Here is a 14,279-nt window from a genome sequence, read left to right on the forward strand (position 1 = left end):
CCTTGACGCATATCTGGATAATACATAAACTATTATATGAGAAGAAAAGGAGGCAATCTTTAGTGACGAACATAAAGATTCCCTCTATTGATCGATCGACGGCGCGCACCCTATTTGGTTCGTTTGACAAGAGCCGTCCAATTGAGGCTTTTCAGTCACAGACAGACACACGTACAGCTTAGACCGAGGGCCAGCCCCATATCTTCTTGATTCGAATGGGCGCTGGTGGATAGCACAAAGCAGCCCTATCTCAAGTTAATCCGGATTCTGTCAATTCGGCGAGAACAGTTTTGGATGCTTTAGTTTTATTCTAGGATCAGCGAGATTCAGCTTTTGATCAGAGTCCGGAATCAAGATCAAGTTTGTTTTGTCAAGTCGCTGATTTTCTTGTCTCAGTGCGGTTGTCTATTCTACGTGACTTTGACTGTGCTTTGAACTTTGCCCACCCGGAAGCAAGAACTTGTCAGGCAGCGAGATCCCCCGACTGGAAAATCCAAACAAAACAGACCAGAGAATAACGCTGAAGTCAGATTATTTTACGAAATATTATTCGGTCCGTTAGAGTGTTACTATGACCGCTGCGGAGGAAATTCAGGAGAAAATCCAGGCCACTCGAGCCGAAATCACACAGCTCAAAGAGAAAGTCGATACTCGTCGCGAAGAATTAAAAGATGCCGACTGTACGTTTTTGCCACGTCTAGATACAATTGTAACCAGCATGCTGACTCTATGATCATAGTAAGACGGGAAGCCAGTTCGAGAGTTGAGCCCATAACTAGACTAGGGCTAAGAGTACGACAAACACTCAAAGGACACATCGATAAGATCTCGGCCATGCACTGGTCCACTGATCGGCGCCATCTGGTATCTGCTTCACAGGACGGAAAGTTATTAGTATGGGACGCATATACTGGTAACAAAGTCTACGCGATTCCGCTACGTTCCTCTTGGGTTATGTCTTGCGCGTATGCTCCGTCCGGAAACTTTGTAGCTTCTGGTGGGCTTGAAAATGTCTGCTCGATCTACTCGCTTTCTTCTCGAGACGGTCCCTCTCGTGCGACTCGCGAGCTTGCTGCCCATTCTGGCTACATATCATGCTGCCGATTTCTGTCCGATCAGCGCATTCTCACCGCTTCCGGTGATAAAACATGCATTCTATGGGACATCCAATCCGGCAACAAGGTTGAGGAATTCACGGATCATCTAGGTGACGTTATGTGCGTTGATATTTGTCCTACAAACAGTAATATCTTTGTCTCTGGCGCATGCGACACCTATGCCAAAGTTTGGGATATTCGCGCTGGAAAATCAGTACAGACCTTCAGAACCCACAAACAAGACATCAACACAGTCCAATTCTTTCCCGACGGTCTCGCATTTGGTACCGGTTCAGATGATGCTACTTGTCGACTATTCGATCTACGTGCCGATCGTGAAATGAATTGCTACTCCACGCCTTCTCTCTCCGCAAGCGTCACTTCCATCGCTTTCTCTCGCTCCGGCCGTCTGCTATTTGCGGGTTATGAAGACAATGAGTGCCGGGTATGCAAATTTACCCCTAATATTGGTTTGAGTTGTGATTTCATGTTTTCACGCTACTAATACGAACAGGTTTGGGACGTTCTTCGAGGCGAGAAAATTGGCTCTTTAACAAATCATGAAAGCAGGATTAGCTGCCTGGGAGTCAGCAATGACGGACTTAGTCTTTGCACTGGTTCATGGGACACTACTGTAAGTTGTTTTCCATCGTCTCGACACTACATTTCTAACCTTCTATTTTTCTCCTGGTTTAGCTCAAAGTATGGACTCTTTGACTTCCCTTTTTTTTCTTTGGTAAATCATGTTATACTCAGGCTCGATAATGGTGTTCCTTCTTTGGTTTTGATGATATTAGACAATTGATTAGGGTTTAATTTTGTGTAATTGCGTAACGGTGCTGTCTTTGAAGTGTAGTCGCTGAGCATGAGGGTAAATATGGACAAATTGTAATACAGATTTGATAGATATGCTGCCTACCTCCTGGCCCAGGATCTGCCCCCCTTTGGAAAGGTGATCACCGGAATAACACACAAGCTCTTTCTTCTACGCCTGTTTGTTGATTAGTGAAAAGACGAGTAGAACTGCGGAGGTTTTTAATAGCTGCAATAACAAAATTAGCAGAATTGGCTCGAAATAAGACGGATTTCGAATAAATATTCTTTAAACGGGATTGGATATTTTCTGTGTCAGGTTTTTTTTCTGCGCGCTAGATTTCTGTTCCTGTTTGGTCGGAGCTTTGCGAACTGATTTTCCCTTCATCTGAAGATATATTTTAAATAAATATTATTACGCATTCGATCAGATCGCCATTGCTGGAGGATTTTTTGCGTGCGACGCTTCCCGATTTGGAAAAAAAAAGTGATTGCTTCGGGCTTTGCATATTATGGAAGAAGACAAGACGTCTTTGGCTGAAGTTCCTGAGGCTCCTTCAGAGGTGAAGGACGTGAACGCGTCCGAAGAGCCTGCGACTGCAGAAATTGTGAAAGAGGAAAGTAAGCCAGTTGATGCATCTGCACTTGAGGAGAAAGATGAAATAGACGTCGAGAAGAAGGATGCAAGTGATGAAAACGTGAATGATGATAACACGGAAGCCAAAGTGGAGGAAGAGAGTGGAGAGAAGCCTGCGGACGCGTCTGACGTAGTCGATACAGAGATTCTCGACGCGCCACCAGCTGAGCAAACTGGGGAATCTACTGCGGTCGACGCGATGGATGTCGACCAACCCGAACCTAAGAATGAGGAGCCTACAACGACCAATGCGGCCGAGCCCGAATCAATTCAGACATCAGAGCCAGCCAACCAGAACACTTCCGCGGACCATAGCGGGATGAATGTCTCTATCGACCAAGCGCAGGTAGAAAAACGCGTGCTAGAACACGAGGCCAAACGATTCCTCGTCGAACAAACTCATAGCGTTATCATTCCGTCTTATGCAGCTTGGTTTGATATGCGCAAGATCAACAGTATCGAAAGAAAAGCTTTGCCAGAGTTCTTCAATAACCGTAACCGCTCGAAAACTCCTACCGTCTACAGGGATTATCGCGATTTCATGATCAATACCTACCGCCTTAATCCGGTCGAGTATTTGACTGTTACCGCCTGTCGTCGCAATCTAGCTGGCGATGTCTGTGCAATCATGCGAGTTCACGCATTTCTAGAGCAATGGGGACTAATTAATTATCAGGTATATTTTGCATTTATTTAGATACTCGTTTGATGTATTTTAACATAACCAGGTCGATCCTGAGACACGGCCATCGTCTGTCGGACCGCCTTTCACAGGTCACTTCAAAGTGATTGCTGATACACCTCGCGGATTACAACCATTTTATCCTGGCGTCGGCGCACAAGTCACTCCGGGCCAAATACACCCAAGTACTGAACGAGGAATGGCTCAACCGCCAGTCAAGCCCGATCTTAACCTCGAGATTCGCAAGACTTTCTACGAAACTACGTCCTCAGCTTTGGCATCTGATACAGCAAATGGAAATGCCCGCAAGACGTACAATTGTTTTACATGTGGAAATGACTGTACACGGGTCCGATATCACTCGATGAAGAACAAGCAATATGATTTGTGCGCGAATTGCTTTTTAGAGAACAGGTTTCCATCGACCAGCCAGTCATCTGATTTCGTCAAGTTTGAGGATACAGGATATTTGTCTGACGATCGGGATCGAGAATGGACCGACCAGGAAACACTGCTTCTTCTTGAGGGCATGGAATTGTACGATGAAGACTGGAATGCAGTTGCCGAGCATGTTGGAACGCGAACGAGGGAGCAATGTGTACTTAAATTTTTGCAATTGCCAATTGAAGACCCATATCTGGAGGAGAAGCCGGAGTCGATTGGGCCTTTGCAGTATAGTCACATTCCCTTGTCGCAGGCAGACAATCCGGTAATGAGTGTGGTTGCATTTCTGGCAAGCATTGTGGATCCGGAGGTAGCTGCTGCCGCAGCACAATCTGCCTTGCCAAAGATGCGAAAAGCCATCGAGAACCAAATCGAAAAGAGCGCTTCTGGAAAAGACCAGGAGAATGAGAAAGTGGAGGGAAAACAAGAGAATGGAACCGGGCCGGCGGCGGATGGGGAAGTTAATGAGACTGTCAAGAAGGCAGCATCGATAGCCCTTGGTACAGCAGCAGCCCGAGCTCAACTTCTTGCAACTGAAGAAGAGCGAGAGATGTCACGGCTAGTGAATATGCTTGTGAACATGCAATCGCGTAAGCTGGAACTGAAGCTGAGCAAGTTCAGCGAGCTTGAGCAGGTCCTTGAGGCCGAGCGCCGGGAAGTCGAGCAAGGCCGACAACAGCTGTTCTTGGATCGGCTTGCATTCCAGCGAGAGATGAATGCGCAGCAAAAAGCTGTTCACGAAGCTCAACAGATGGCTGCTGCGCAATTGGCAGCGGCAGAGGAAGCGCGGGATCAGGCGAACCAAGCACTTGAGGCAGCTCGGGCTAATAGCGTTTCTCAGCCGGGAGCAGAGGATGAGACTATGAGCGTGAGCGTGAGTGTGAATGGAGGTACGCCTGCTGGAGTAGGTAGTGCTGGCGAAATTGGAACCGAGACAAGTGCTGTGATTTCTGATATGATGGCGACTGGGGCGGAGTCGGCTGAACCTTCGGAGGCAACAGAGTCTATTCAGCAGGTAGGGTCAGTAGGGTCAGTAGAGACGGGAGAGCCCGCAGCGCCCGTTCTAGCAGAGATGTCTGTTGAACCCGCAAATGCAGCAGAATCGAATGCACGTGCTGAACCATTAGCAAGCGAGGCAGTCGAGTTGTCAGAGCCCACGACAACAGCTGGAGTAGCGGTAGTCGACGAACCAAATAAAGGCGTCGAAATAGAAAGCGAAAGTGGGAGCCAGGGTCCGAGCGATGTTGGTACAGGGGCAGGAGTAGGAGCAGGAGAGGAAGCGAACGATGGAGATGCTATGGATACTAGCGCCTGAATTAGAATTGAACAGCAAAGCGATTAGGTTGAGATGTAAATTAGATTTAAAGTAAATGTATTATGAATGCTAGTATTACTGCTATTCCAGATACGATATTAAAGGTTATAGGGACTATTCGCGTACGTAACGGGCTCTACACAGGCTACAGTCACAGACGATGGAACAGGACAGACCCGTGACGTGTTACCCGTGACTTCGTGATCAGGGCGAGATAGAATAGAGTTTTGCCCCTGTGATCCACGCGTGACTCGAGCTGTGAGTCTGCGGGCTTTTGAACTGGATTCGATGGCAAGAAAACGAGAGAAAGTCGTCGGCGCGAGCGGACGGGGAGAATAAATGTGGAGCTGACAAGTCGATGGTGCGAGAGGGCCTACCACGGCGAAGTGCGAAGCCTGCTGGGTGTTGCTAGTACACGTGTCGACAAGGAAAGCAATGTAGAGAGGAAACCTAGACGTGATAAAGGGGAGGGGGGAAGGGGAGCTGGAAGTGGAGGCATAAATAGAACATGACAAGACACGGCAAGGACAACAGAGCCGAAACAGAGGCAGAACTCGAGAACCAGCCCGCGTTGACGATGTCAGTTGCGGTTTAGAGCCCAGCCTATGAGCTAATTATTCTGCAATACTCTCTGGTTTAATCTATATTATAGTCATATTGCAATACTGTGTTCGGTGCTGTCGCAGTCTAGAATCGGGTCGCAGTCGCAGTGTAGGAGACAAATTATTAGCTACAGGCTCCGCCGCTCCGAGGCCAACCTAGAGTAGGTCTAGTGAGCGCATGAGGTGAGTTTGTCGCGGATAACGGCAGAACAGACAGCAACCTTGTAGAGTGCATTAATGCGTATAAGTTGGAATATTCTGGTGTGAGCAGCCTAAGATAAGTCGCCTATGTCAGTGATCAGTGACTGGTATGGGTGAAGCAACAGCAACGTAACAGCGCAACGCAGAGGTATATTAGTGACCAGTATCTCTGGTAACAATCGTCGTAGTGACCCTGATGTCAGGATCTAGGCTCAACGCGGTACCGTAAATTGTTTCAATAACAAAATACAAAATAACAGTTTTGCACTCGAGCGACACTGCGATCCACATAGCTCCAATATAGATCGCTGCGCTAGATCAGCTGGATGACCCGCAGGAACGGACTTCTGGCCTCATTGTCGCTAGACGTTCTTTTACCCTACTAATTGCCGTGGATATCTGCTACCAGTAAATTTGGCTGGTGGATTACGAAATCCGACGAGAATAATAAAATCATAGAATATTATATAATAAAACAGTATTTTGATTCTCAAAGTATCATTATATCACAGTTCAACAGTCTGAAAGTCAGTTGCTCTCCGTGTTTGGCTCCCTCAGTCTGTTCTGCACCCTTCTCGCTCACACCCACACAGACACACACACTCACTCACTCACGCACTAACTTCTCCTAGGAACTTCTTCACCCCAATTGATGGTCTTCATCAGAACTCCTTCTCTCCCCTCAAATAACTCTCCATCTTCTTCGAATCTCTCTGGTGTCGGCTTCTATCAAAGTCAGATCTCTCTTTCGTCTTCGTTTTCCTCGTCGCCGTCGTCGGGTTCGTCAACGCTGTCTTCTGCATTTTCTTCCTCGACCCAGTCCTCCACGGCACTCAACAACCCTGCAAGCAGGCTCTCTCACTCTCGCGCTCCTTCCTCCATCGTCACTTTCGCTTCGTCAGTAAGTTCCACCAGTTCCATCAGCGCTCCGTCGACTCTCACTCCTTTTTCGCCTCTGCTCTCGTCGTCGCCCCCAACGTCGTCCTCATTCACGGCGACACCTCCGACACCGACCCTCTCGGCATTTTCCCGTGTCTCGCTGTCGCCTTCTTTCGACGACCACATCCTTCCTGCGCATTCGGTATCTTCTACAGAGGTTCCCGCTTCTTTATCTACTTGTTCCGCTTTCCCATATTCAATGGCTGATTCCGCTTTTGCTAAATCTCAACTCGGAATTCTAGATGGTGCTGTAAGTAATTTCTCCCTCTGCTCATGTCTCGATCTCTCTGTTCTTCCTACGTTCCCTTCCTGCCCTTCCCTGTTACGTCCATTTCCAATCCCTCCTCTGTTCCTCCTCCATTCTCTTCCTTTCTTTCTCCTCTATCTTCTTGCGCGGCGTCTTCCGCCTTGTCCCGCCCTCTGTCCCGATCCTACTCTCACCCTGTCCTCCGTCCTCCACTGCAACCCGCCTTCTCCAACCCAACCCTGCCGTGCCTCAACTCAAACTCATGTGACTCAACCGTTCGCTTCCGTCAGCACTCTCCGACTTGTTCCTCTACATCGATTCAACGCGACGCTTATTGCGCAACTTGCCGTCCCTTCCTATTTTAATCGAGTCCTGCTTGTTAATTGTTCGGCTTTTCGATCTGTTCGATTTGCTATCTCTACTGCGTTCTCATCCGAACCTTGCTCGTTGTCGCACTCGTCGTCGTCGTCCTCCCACTCACCTTATTCCCAACTAATCCGTACCTCTCTCCTTTTCCCGCTCTTCCTCTCTCCAATACCAATACCCCCAATCAATTACCTCTCTCTTTCCTCTCACTTTCTCCATCCTCCTCAAACTCTGTTTCATTCTTACTAACCACTCATTGCTCTCGATTAGTTGGAACAAAAACGCCAAGAGCACGAACTCCGTCGTCTCGAAAGCATCCGTCGGTTCGAGCATGAAATGCAACTTCTCGCCGAACAACATCGCAAGGACGAGCAGATGATCCTTCAAATGGCGGCATCCGAGGCAGACAATGGTGCAAATACTGCTACAACTATCTCCGAACCGGCCACTCCTCCCGACTATCGTGACTCTCTACCTTCGTCGTCGTCCTCTTCCGCTGCCGCCGCTGCCGCTGCTGCTGCTGCCGCGGCTGCCGTCTCTGTGCCTGGCGACCGCATTCGTTCTAACACCGTCCCTGTCGGCGTTGCTGGTTTCCTTACTCCCAATGCTCTTTCTCGTCTTTCTTCGAATCAGCAGCTCATGACTCCTCCGGACGATGTCATTCCTCGTACTCGCACCCTTACCTCGACTTCCCTCGGACCGGGCCGTCGTCTTTCTATGTCGAGTGACGATCCAGTCTTTTTCGACATCTCAAAGATTAATTCAACTAGAGTGGACCATGACCTCGACTCTTCTCCGTATGGCCTTGGTCAATTGAATCCCAGTAGCTTTTTGTTTGGTCTTGACTCCTCTACTTCCCCCGTTGCTCCAGGTGCCATTGCTCCTGCTTCTTCAGCTCCAAGCGAGCTCAAATTCAATACAACAGATGACAAGTTCCCGATTCTTGTCCGCCGCGAGAGCTTTGGCCAGCAGCAGGTTCAGCAGCAGCATCAGCCACAACAGCAGCATCATCATCAACAGCAGCAGCAGCAACGGCACCAGCAGCATTCGCATTCGCATTCGTCACATCATACACCGCCGCAGCAGCAACAGCACCATCAGCAACAGTTTGCTCAGCAGGTATCTTCTCCTGGTGTTTCCAATTCATCTACAGGTCCATGGTCTTTCATGCCTCGAACGAGAACTTCTCACCACCAAAGCCTTTCTGGAATCCAATATGATCCTACTAAGGACAAGCGTGCATCAGTAGACTTAACCTCGGCATATTCCTTGTTCAACAATGGATCGAAGCAACAGCCTTTCATGCAGCATGATATCACTCCTGCCCATTCTCGTCAGTCAAGCCAGAGATCGGTTTCGGACCAGCATGACCGGCGAGATCATATGTTGCAGCAGCAGCAGCAACAAGGTATCCCCGGCTTTCATGCCAGCGAGAATTTGTACATGACAAATCCTAATATGTATGGCTATGTTGTTCCACCTTCTTCCCAGGGTTATCATACACAGCCAAACTATTCCTATCTTTACAGGAACCAGCAGCACTCACCCCAAGATGGTTTGTATGGTCAAAGTGGCTCCACCCCTGGCTCTACGTCTACTTCGGCTACTGCGCCCTCTACACCTGCAGGTATTCAGCAAACTCATCAGGCATCTGTACCTCATAGTGGTGTGGGCCCATCTGGATCTGTACCTGCACCTGCCACTATGCTTGGCCAGCAGCCGCGATCAATTTCTGCTTCCGTGATTACTCCTAGTTCTTTGCCTACTTCCAACAGTCGTCGTCAAAGTGATCAAGACGTCAATCGCTTTGCCAATGTTAGATTAGAAACTTTGGCAAACGAAATTTATTCACTTTGTAAGGACCAGCACGGATGTAGATACTTGCAGAAGAAACTCGAGGAGCGCAACCCAATGTATCTTGCTATGATTTTCAGCGAGACTTATCCTCATGTAGTAGAGCTTATGATTGGTAAGTATTTTAGTGGCTTGATTAATTCCCATTTTGTTACTAACAGACGATAGATCCTTTCGGAAACTATTTATGTCAAAAATTACTTGAACAAGCGAATGATGAGCAACGCACTGTGTTAGTTGAGACTGCGTCTACGCAATTGGTCAAGATTGCACTTAATCAGCATGGTACTCGGGCTCTTCAGAAGATGATTGAACATGTTTCTACTCCCGAGCAGATCCGATTGATCGTGAATGCTTTGAAGACCAATGTTGTTGAGCTGATTCAAGATTTGAATGGTAATCATGTGATTCAGAAATGCTTGAATAGATTGTCCACAGATGACGCACAGTTCATATTTGATGCAGTCAGTGAGAATTGTGTTGCGGTTGGTACTCATCGTCATGGCTGTTGTGTTTTGCAGCGATGCATCGATCATGCTTCGGTCGCTCAGAAGCAACAGCTTGTGAATGAGATCACTACACATGCTTTTACGTTGGTGCAAGATCCATTTGGTAATTATGTTACGCAGTATGTGTTGGACCTTGGAGATCCACATTATTCCGACCCATTGATTCGTCGGTTTGCGGGTAATGTTTGTACATTATCCATGCAGAAGTTTAGTTCAAATGTGATTGAAAAATGTATTCGAATTGCGGAGCCCTCGACACGCAAACTGCTTATTGAGGAAATTTTATCTACTGTGTTTTTGGAGAAGCTTATGCGTGATTCCTATGCGAATTACGTTATCCAGACCGCGTTGGACTATTCTGATGCAGAAACGAGACAGCAGCTTGTGGATGTGATCCGTCCAATTTTGCCATCTGTCCGGAACACGCCTTATGGTCGACGGATCCATTCTAAGATTTTGTCTTCAACTGCAGGAACTGCTACTGTTGTCGGTAGTGGTGCAGCAGGATCACGCGACGGATTGTCAAGGCAAATGCAAGGGCTCGAGATTTCGGACAGCCATCATCATCATCGCGGACACTCTCAGCAATCGCGTCGAGGAAGCCATTCTGCAAATTCCATTGCAATGACGGATACAGGAATCATTATTGATGAGATGGAGGACGAACAAGAACAGCAGCAATTTGGTGCGACTCAAGCTCGCGGATCTTCCGTGCAGCCCGGCTCGTTTGCTAGCAGTGATTTCACCACGTATAATAGCTACATGTAAAGTATATAACGAACATGATGGACGCAGACAAGGTTGATAACGTTGTTTATATTATTATTTTCATTCATATTCATATTCATTTGATCGGTAAGAGTCCGACAAGAAGGCGATTTGTATTTTTTTCAGAGTCTAGCAATGTCTAGCACCGTCTAGTGGCGACTAGTGATGACAAGTGACGGCTAGTGAAGGGAGGATTTACGACCATTATATCATTATTATCATTATTATTATTATCCGGCATGTCGAATGGGGGCATCATCTAAGAGTGTTGTATAGTGACTTTTTAATATCGGGGATATACATATGCATATACATTATATGTGAGGACTGTAAAGATTATGTGTTTGTTTTATGTTACTACTACTACTATTATATATATTATATTATATTATTATAATCACGATAAATTTATTTATAAATAACATTGTGTACGTTGCTATCGCATGCAATGCAGAGGTTTGGGTGTGATAGAACACAAGGAGGGCTCGATTAACGCTTCAACGTCGGTGATGGAGCCAGACATTAAGATAGTTCATTTCACATTCTGCTAGTCTCAATCCCTTTAAATTATTTCCTAATTTCTGTTTTATATGGCAAGTACGATACTTCCAAAGAGGCTAACATTACATAATCATTCTGATGACGTCATCTAAATTGAGAACAATTCCCAGAAAGGAAAAAAAAATTGAGCCTCTGAATTGGCGGCTCAATAATTTTTCAGGAGTCAATTTTGTGACTCATGGTGCCCTTGCCTCAATTGTGACTCATCACGTGGAAATTTTGATGTCACGTGGATATGAACCTGACATTACGGATGGATTCGAAGGAAGGATATGACTTAGTTTGAGGAAAATAAGGATGAATGAGAATAGATATATTCAGGACTTTTATAGATTACGACTGAATAATTGAGCGATGTGAATTAATTTTTTGCTGCATATAGGCCACACAGACAGAAGTGTAGTCGCAAAGTATTCTAGATCTGGTAATGCTATGCAAGTATGGCATAACTGTGAAGTGGTGGTGTCGTGTTGACGGCGCGTGTCGCGAAATAGATTTTGTCGAATTAAACAGGAAACCAATTGGTGTAGATAAATGGTTCTACTTCAGTAACAACGCTAGATAATACTTAATATTGTTAGGAAATAGGATAGAATGGCGGTTCCGTTTAATTTCAATGCTATTGATGTTTGTGCTTGCTTGTTTTAGGATTGTATGTCTTGGAGATTTGACATGCTAATGAGATTTAGTGGAAACGAGATGATCCCGTGTCGATTATCCAGGCTTATAGAGATGCCTTGACTATTCAGGAGCGGCAAAGAAAAAGGAGGCAGCTAGAATACTCTCACCAGTCAGATGCGGAAGCCAAGTTTGTCGAACACAACGAACAAGAGCAGGTTAACGTCAGCGGTGAAACTGGTGCTATCGCGGACAGTAAACTGAAGTTGGAAACCAATAGCCGTAAACGACTATCAGATTCACCTGAACAGCAGCAGCAACTTATACTACATCCACAGTCTGAATTACTACTTGTGAACACAGCTCCTTTAGCCAGAGAACAAACCGAGTTTGCTAAATTCCGTAAACATCGGCGGATTTTCTCGAGAAGAGCGCGATTCCCGAATGTGTCTTCATTTTGGAAAACCGCAAAGGATTTGGCAGTCGCAAGAATGCCGCAGGCGCAAGCGCAGGTTCAGACGCTGAACGCGCCTCGTTCCAATGAATTCACGACTTCGACCTTTTATGTGGATAGCATTACACAGACAGACTCTACTACGAGTAATGGTGATCTCGTAAGCAGGCCCGTTCCTCTCGATGTTTTGAAATTAGATCCAGCACGACGCAAGCGTCCAGGATATTTCTCTGCAGATTTCGATGATTTTGACGAGACTACTCGTGCTACCACCACTCCTACTGGTCAAGAGCTCACTCGGCCCGCAACACCTACTCCCGAGCCTGAAGCGAAACGACGGAAATTATTCTCTTCTGAATCAAGATTATCCCAGGCGGTTTCGTTTAAACTCCTGCAGTCTGAAAATGGCTCTGGAATTGTGCTGCCCTATTCACCGCGCCGTGTGAACGGGGAATCAGACATTTCCCGTCGGCGACAAGAGCTCGAACGTTTAAAACAGCTCCAACAGGTTAAAGAAAAAGAGCTCGAGTTTGAGAAGTTACAGAACCAGCGAGAAGCGGAACTCGAACAGCAACGAGTAGAGCTTGAACGCCTGAAGAAACTACAAGATGAGAAGAGCAAGGAATTGGAACGAAAGGAACAGGAGCTCGCAGAGAAGGAGAAATTGCGAAAAGAGAACGAGCTTAAATCTGCAGAAAAGGCTGCGAAAGTTCTGGAAGATGCGAAAAAACAAGCGGAGTCAATAAAGTCTCAATCTAGTACTGGTATTGGATCTTCGTCTGACAAGCCGGCCTTGTTTTCAGCGAGCAGCTCTGACGCGCCCAATACTCCTTCTGTTGGTTCTGTTCTGTCGTTTCCGACCAAGACGGCAACACCTCCAAACACATTTTCATTTAATAAACCTAGCTCGCCTCTTGGTGCGACCGCAAATACGAAATTTGGAGATTCGTCGTTAGGGTTAAAGCTAGGGTCGAGCGAGAAACGAACTCTTGCTCCGGACGAGGCAGAACAACCGAAGAAGCGATCCGCATTTGGGAATGACGAAAATTCTTTGGATCCAGCAGGTGATAAATCAAAAGTTGACGCCATCAATGGTCCAGGATCGAAATTAGGTTCTGGCTTTTCTGGGTTTGCGAGCTCGGCTTTTGGATCTGGGTTTGCAAATGATTCGAACACAAGTGCGAACTCTACTGCCAAGGCCAACACTAGTGTGACTAATTCCGCTCCTGCATTTTCTTTCGCATCAAGTGGAACAGGAAGCGGAGGATTTGTGTTTGGAGGAAAGAGTGATTCGACGTCAAGTTCTGGAACTAATCCAGCAGTAACCTCATCAGCTAGTTCATCGTCTACAATTGGGGCAACATCCACCTTTGGAACCACACCTACGAATGGAACTGGATTTTCATTTGGATTTGCAAAAACAAATACAGATGCTGGATTTGGAGGATTTGGAAGCTCGACAAGTGCGGCAGGATTTGGAACTGGGAAGACGACTGCGAGCGGATCGTCGATTCCGCCAATATCTACAGGCTCTTCAGTACCGTCCGTACCATCGGGAGCTCCGAGTACATCGAGTACATTTAATTTTGGCTCGAGTAGTAGTCGAACATCCAGTTCACCAGGAACTATGTTTCGATTTGGCAGCGGGTCTGGAGGGATTGGAGGCACAGGTAGTACCGCTGGGGCAGTCACGACAGTGGGAACCGGGGCCACGGTCGCGACATCTTCTGACTCTGTCACGCCAGGAGGAAGCACTATTGGCAGCACACCATTTGCTTCGACTTCCGTTTTTAATTTCGGATCTGCGCCCGCTACGACTAATCCAGCATCAATCTTTGGATTTAATAGTTCAACTACACCAGGAATTGGCCAGAGCTCTGGTATAGTTGCGGGAGCTAGTTCTAGCGGAACTTCCATACCAAGCACGCCATTGGCGAATTCTCAAGCTGGTCCAGGAGCAGGAAGTCTGTTTTCTGCAGGCTCTCCAGCACCAGGAACCTCTTCAGTAAATGGTCGGAAAATGGCTCCGATGAGAAGTCGATTAGGACGGGGTCGGAGATAATATGTATTTTATTTAAAATAGTATTGAATGTAAAGACATGAAGTATTACCGTAGAGGGAAATTAAATTAAGTGGGATGGCGTGAACCCCTCATCGATCCTGTTGTCCGAG

The 14,279-nt window shown here is 46.8% G+C and overlaps 5 protein-coding genes across 5 annotated transcripts; all 5 read left to right on the forward strand.

Annotated features, from left to right (window-relative positions):
• The first annotated feature begins 194 nt into the window (after positions 1-194).
• Positions 195-1,858, forward strand: V1516DRAFT_148469 (WD40-repeat-containing domain protein). Its single transcript, XM_066918662.1, has 4 exons — positions 195-680; positions 740-1,542; positions 1,612-1,731; positions 1,794-1,858. The coding sequence occupies exons 1-4, from the start codon at positions 572-574 to the stop codon at positions 1,812-1,814; spliced, it is 1,053 nt and encodes a 350-aa protein (XP_066778613.1). The 5' UTR covers positions 195-571; the 3' UTR covers positions 1,815-1,858.
• A 207-nt stretch (positions 1,859-2,065) lies between these two features.
• On the forward strand, positions 2,066-5,066 carry V1516DRAFT_689270 (uncharacterized protein). Its single transcript, XM_066923808.1, has 2 exons — positions 2,066-3,223; positions 3,276-5,066. Exons 1-2 carry the CDS (start codon positions 2,423-2,425, stop codon positions 4,986-4,988), a joined length of 2,514 nt encoding a protein of 837 aa, XP_066778614.1. The 5' UTR covers positions 2,066-2,422; the 3' UTR covers positions 4,989-5,066.
• A 2,580-nt stretch (positions 5,067-7,646) lies between these two features.
• On the forward strand, positions 7,647-8,630 carry V1516DRAFT_604155 (uncharacterized protein; the record flags this gene model as incomplete). The annotated part of the gene is made up of 2 exons (XM_066919267.1): positions 7,647-8,318; positions 8,427-8,630. Coding segments are annotated over 2 exons (876 nt in total), but the record flags the coding sequence as incomplete, so codon positions are not given.
• A 417-nt stretch (positions 8,631-9,047) lies between these two features.
• On the forward strand, positions 9,048-10,474 carry V1516DRAFT_620562 (armadillo-type protein; the record flags this gene model as incomplete). The annotated part of the gene is made up of 2 exons (XM_066919493.1): positions 9,048-9,312; positions 9,366-10,474. 2 exons carry the CDS (start codon positions 9,048-9,050, stop codon positions 10,472-10,474), a joined length of 1,374 nt encoding a protein of 457 aa, XP_066778616.1.
• A 1,089-nt stretch (positions 10,475-11,563) lies between these two features.
• On the forward strand, positions 11,564-14,214 carry V1516DRAFT_670119 (uncharacterized protein). The gene is made up of 2 exons (XM_066921303.1): positions 11,564-11,662; positions 11,725-14,214. The coding sequence occupies exons 1-2, from the start codon at positions 11,630-11,632 to the stop codon at positions 14,167-14,169; spliced, it is 2,478 nt and encodes an 825-aa protein (XP_066778617.1). The 5' UTR covers positions 11,564-11,629; the 3' UTR covers positions 14,170-14,214.
• Positions 14,215-14,279: the final 65 nt, after the last annotated feature.

Source organism: Lipomyces oligophaga (genome assembly GCF_038497815.1).
Source record: "Lipomyces oligophaga strain CBS 7107 unplaced genomic scaffold V1516scaffold_2, whole genome shotgun sequence".
Classification (NCBI taxonomy): domain Eukaryota; kingdom Fungi; phylum Ascomycota; class Lipomycetes; order Lipomycetales; family Lipomycetaceae; genus Lipomyces; species [Lipomyces] oligophaga.

Coding starts and splice junctions, on each gene's coding strand:
- V1516DRAFT_148469 (XM_066918662.1), top strand. CDS start 572: ATGACCGCTGCGGAGGAAATTCAGGAGAAAATCCAGGCCACTCGAGCC. Junction 681..739: donor AGAATTAAAAGATGCCGACT/GTACGTTTTTGC, acceptor CTATGATCATAG/TAAGACGGGAAGCCAGTTCG. Junction 1,732..1,793: donor CTGGTTCATGGGACACTACT/GTAAGTTGTTTT, acceptor CTCCTGGTTTAG/CTCAAAGTATGGACTCTTTG.
- V1516DRAFT_689270 (XM_066923808.1), top strand. CDS start 2,423: ATGGAAGAAGACAAGACGTCTTTGGCTGAAGTTCCTGAGGCTCCTTCA. Junction 3,224..3,275: donor GGGGACTAATTAATTATCAG/GTATATTTTGCA, acceptor TAACATAACCAG/GTCGATCCTGAGACACGGCC.
- V1516DRAFT_670119 (XM_066921303.1), top strand. CDS start 11,630: ATGGCGGTTCCGTTTAATTTCAATGCTATTGAT. Junction 11,663..11,724: donor TTAATTTCAATGCTATTGAT/GTTTGTGCTTGC, acceptor AATGAGATTTAG/TGGAAACGAGATGATCCCGT.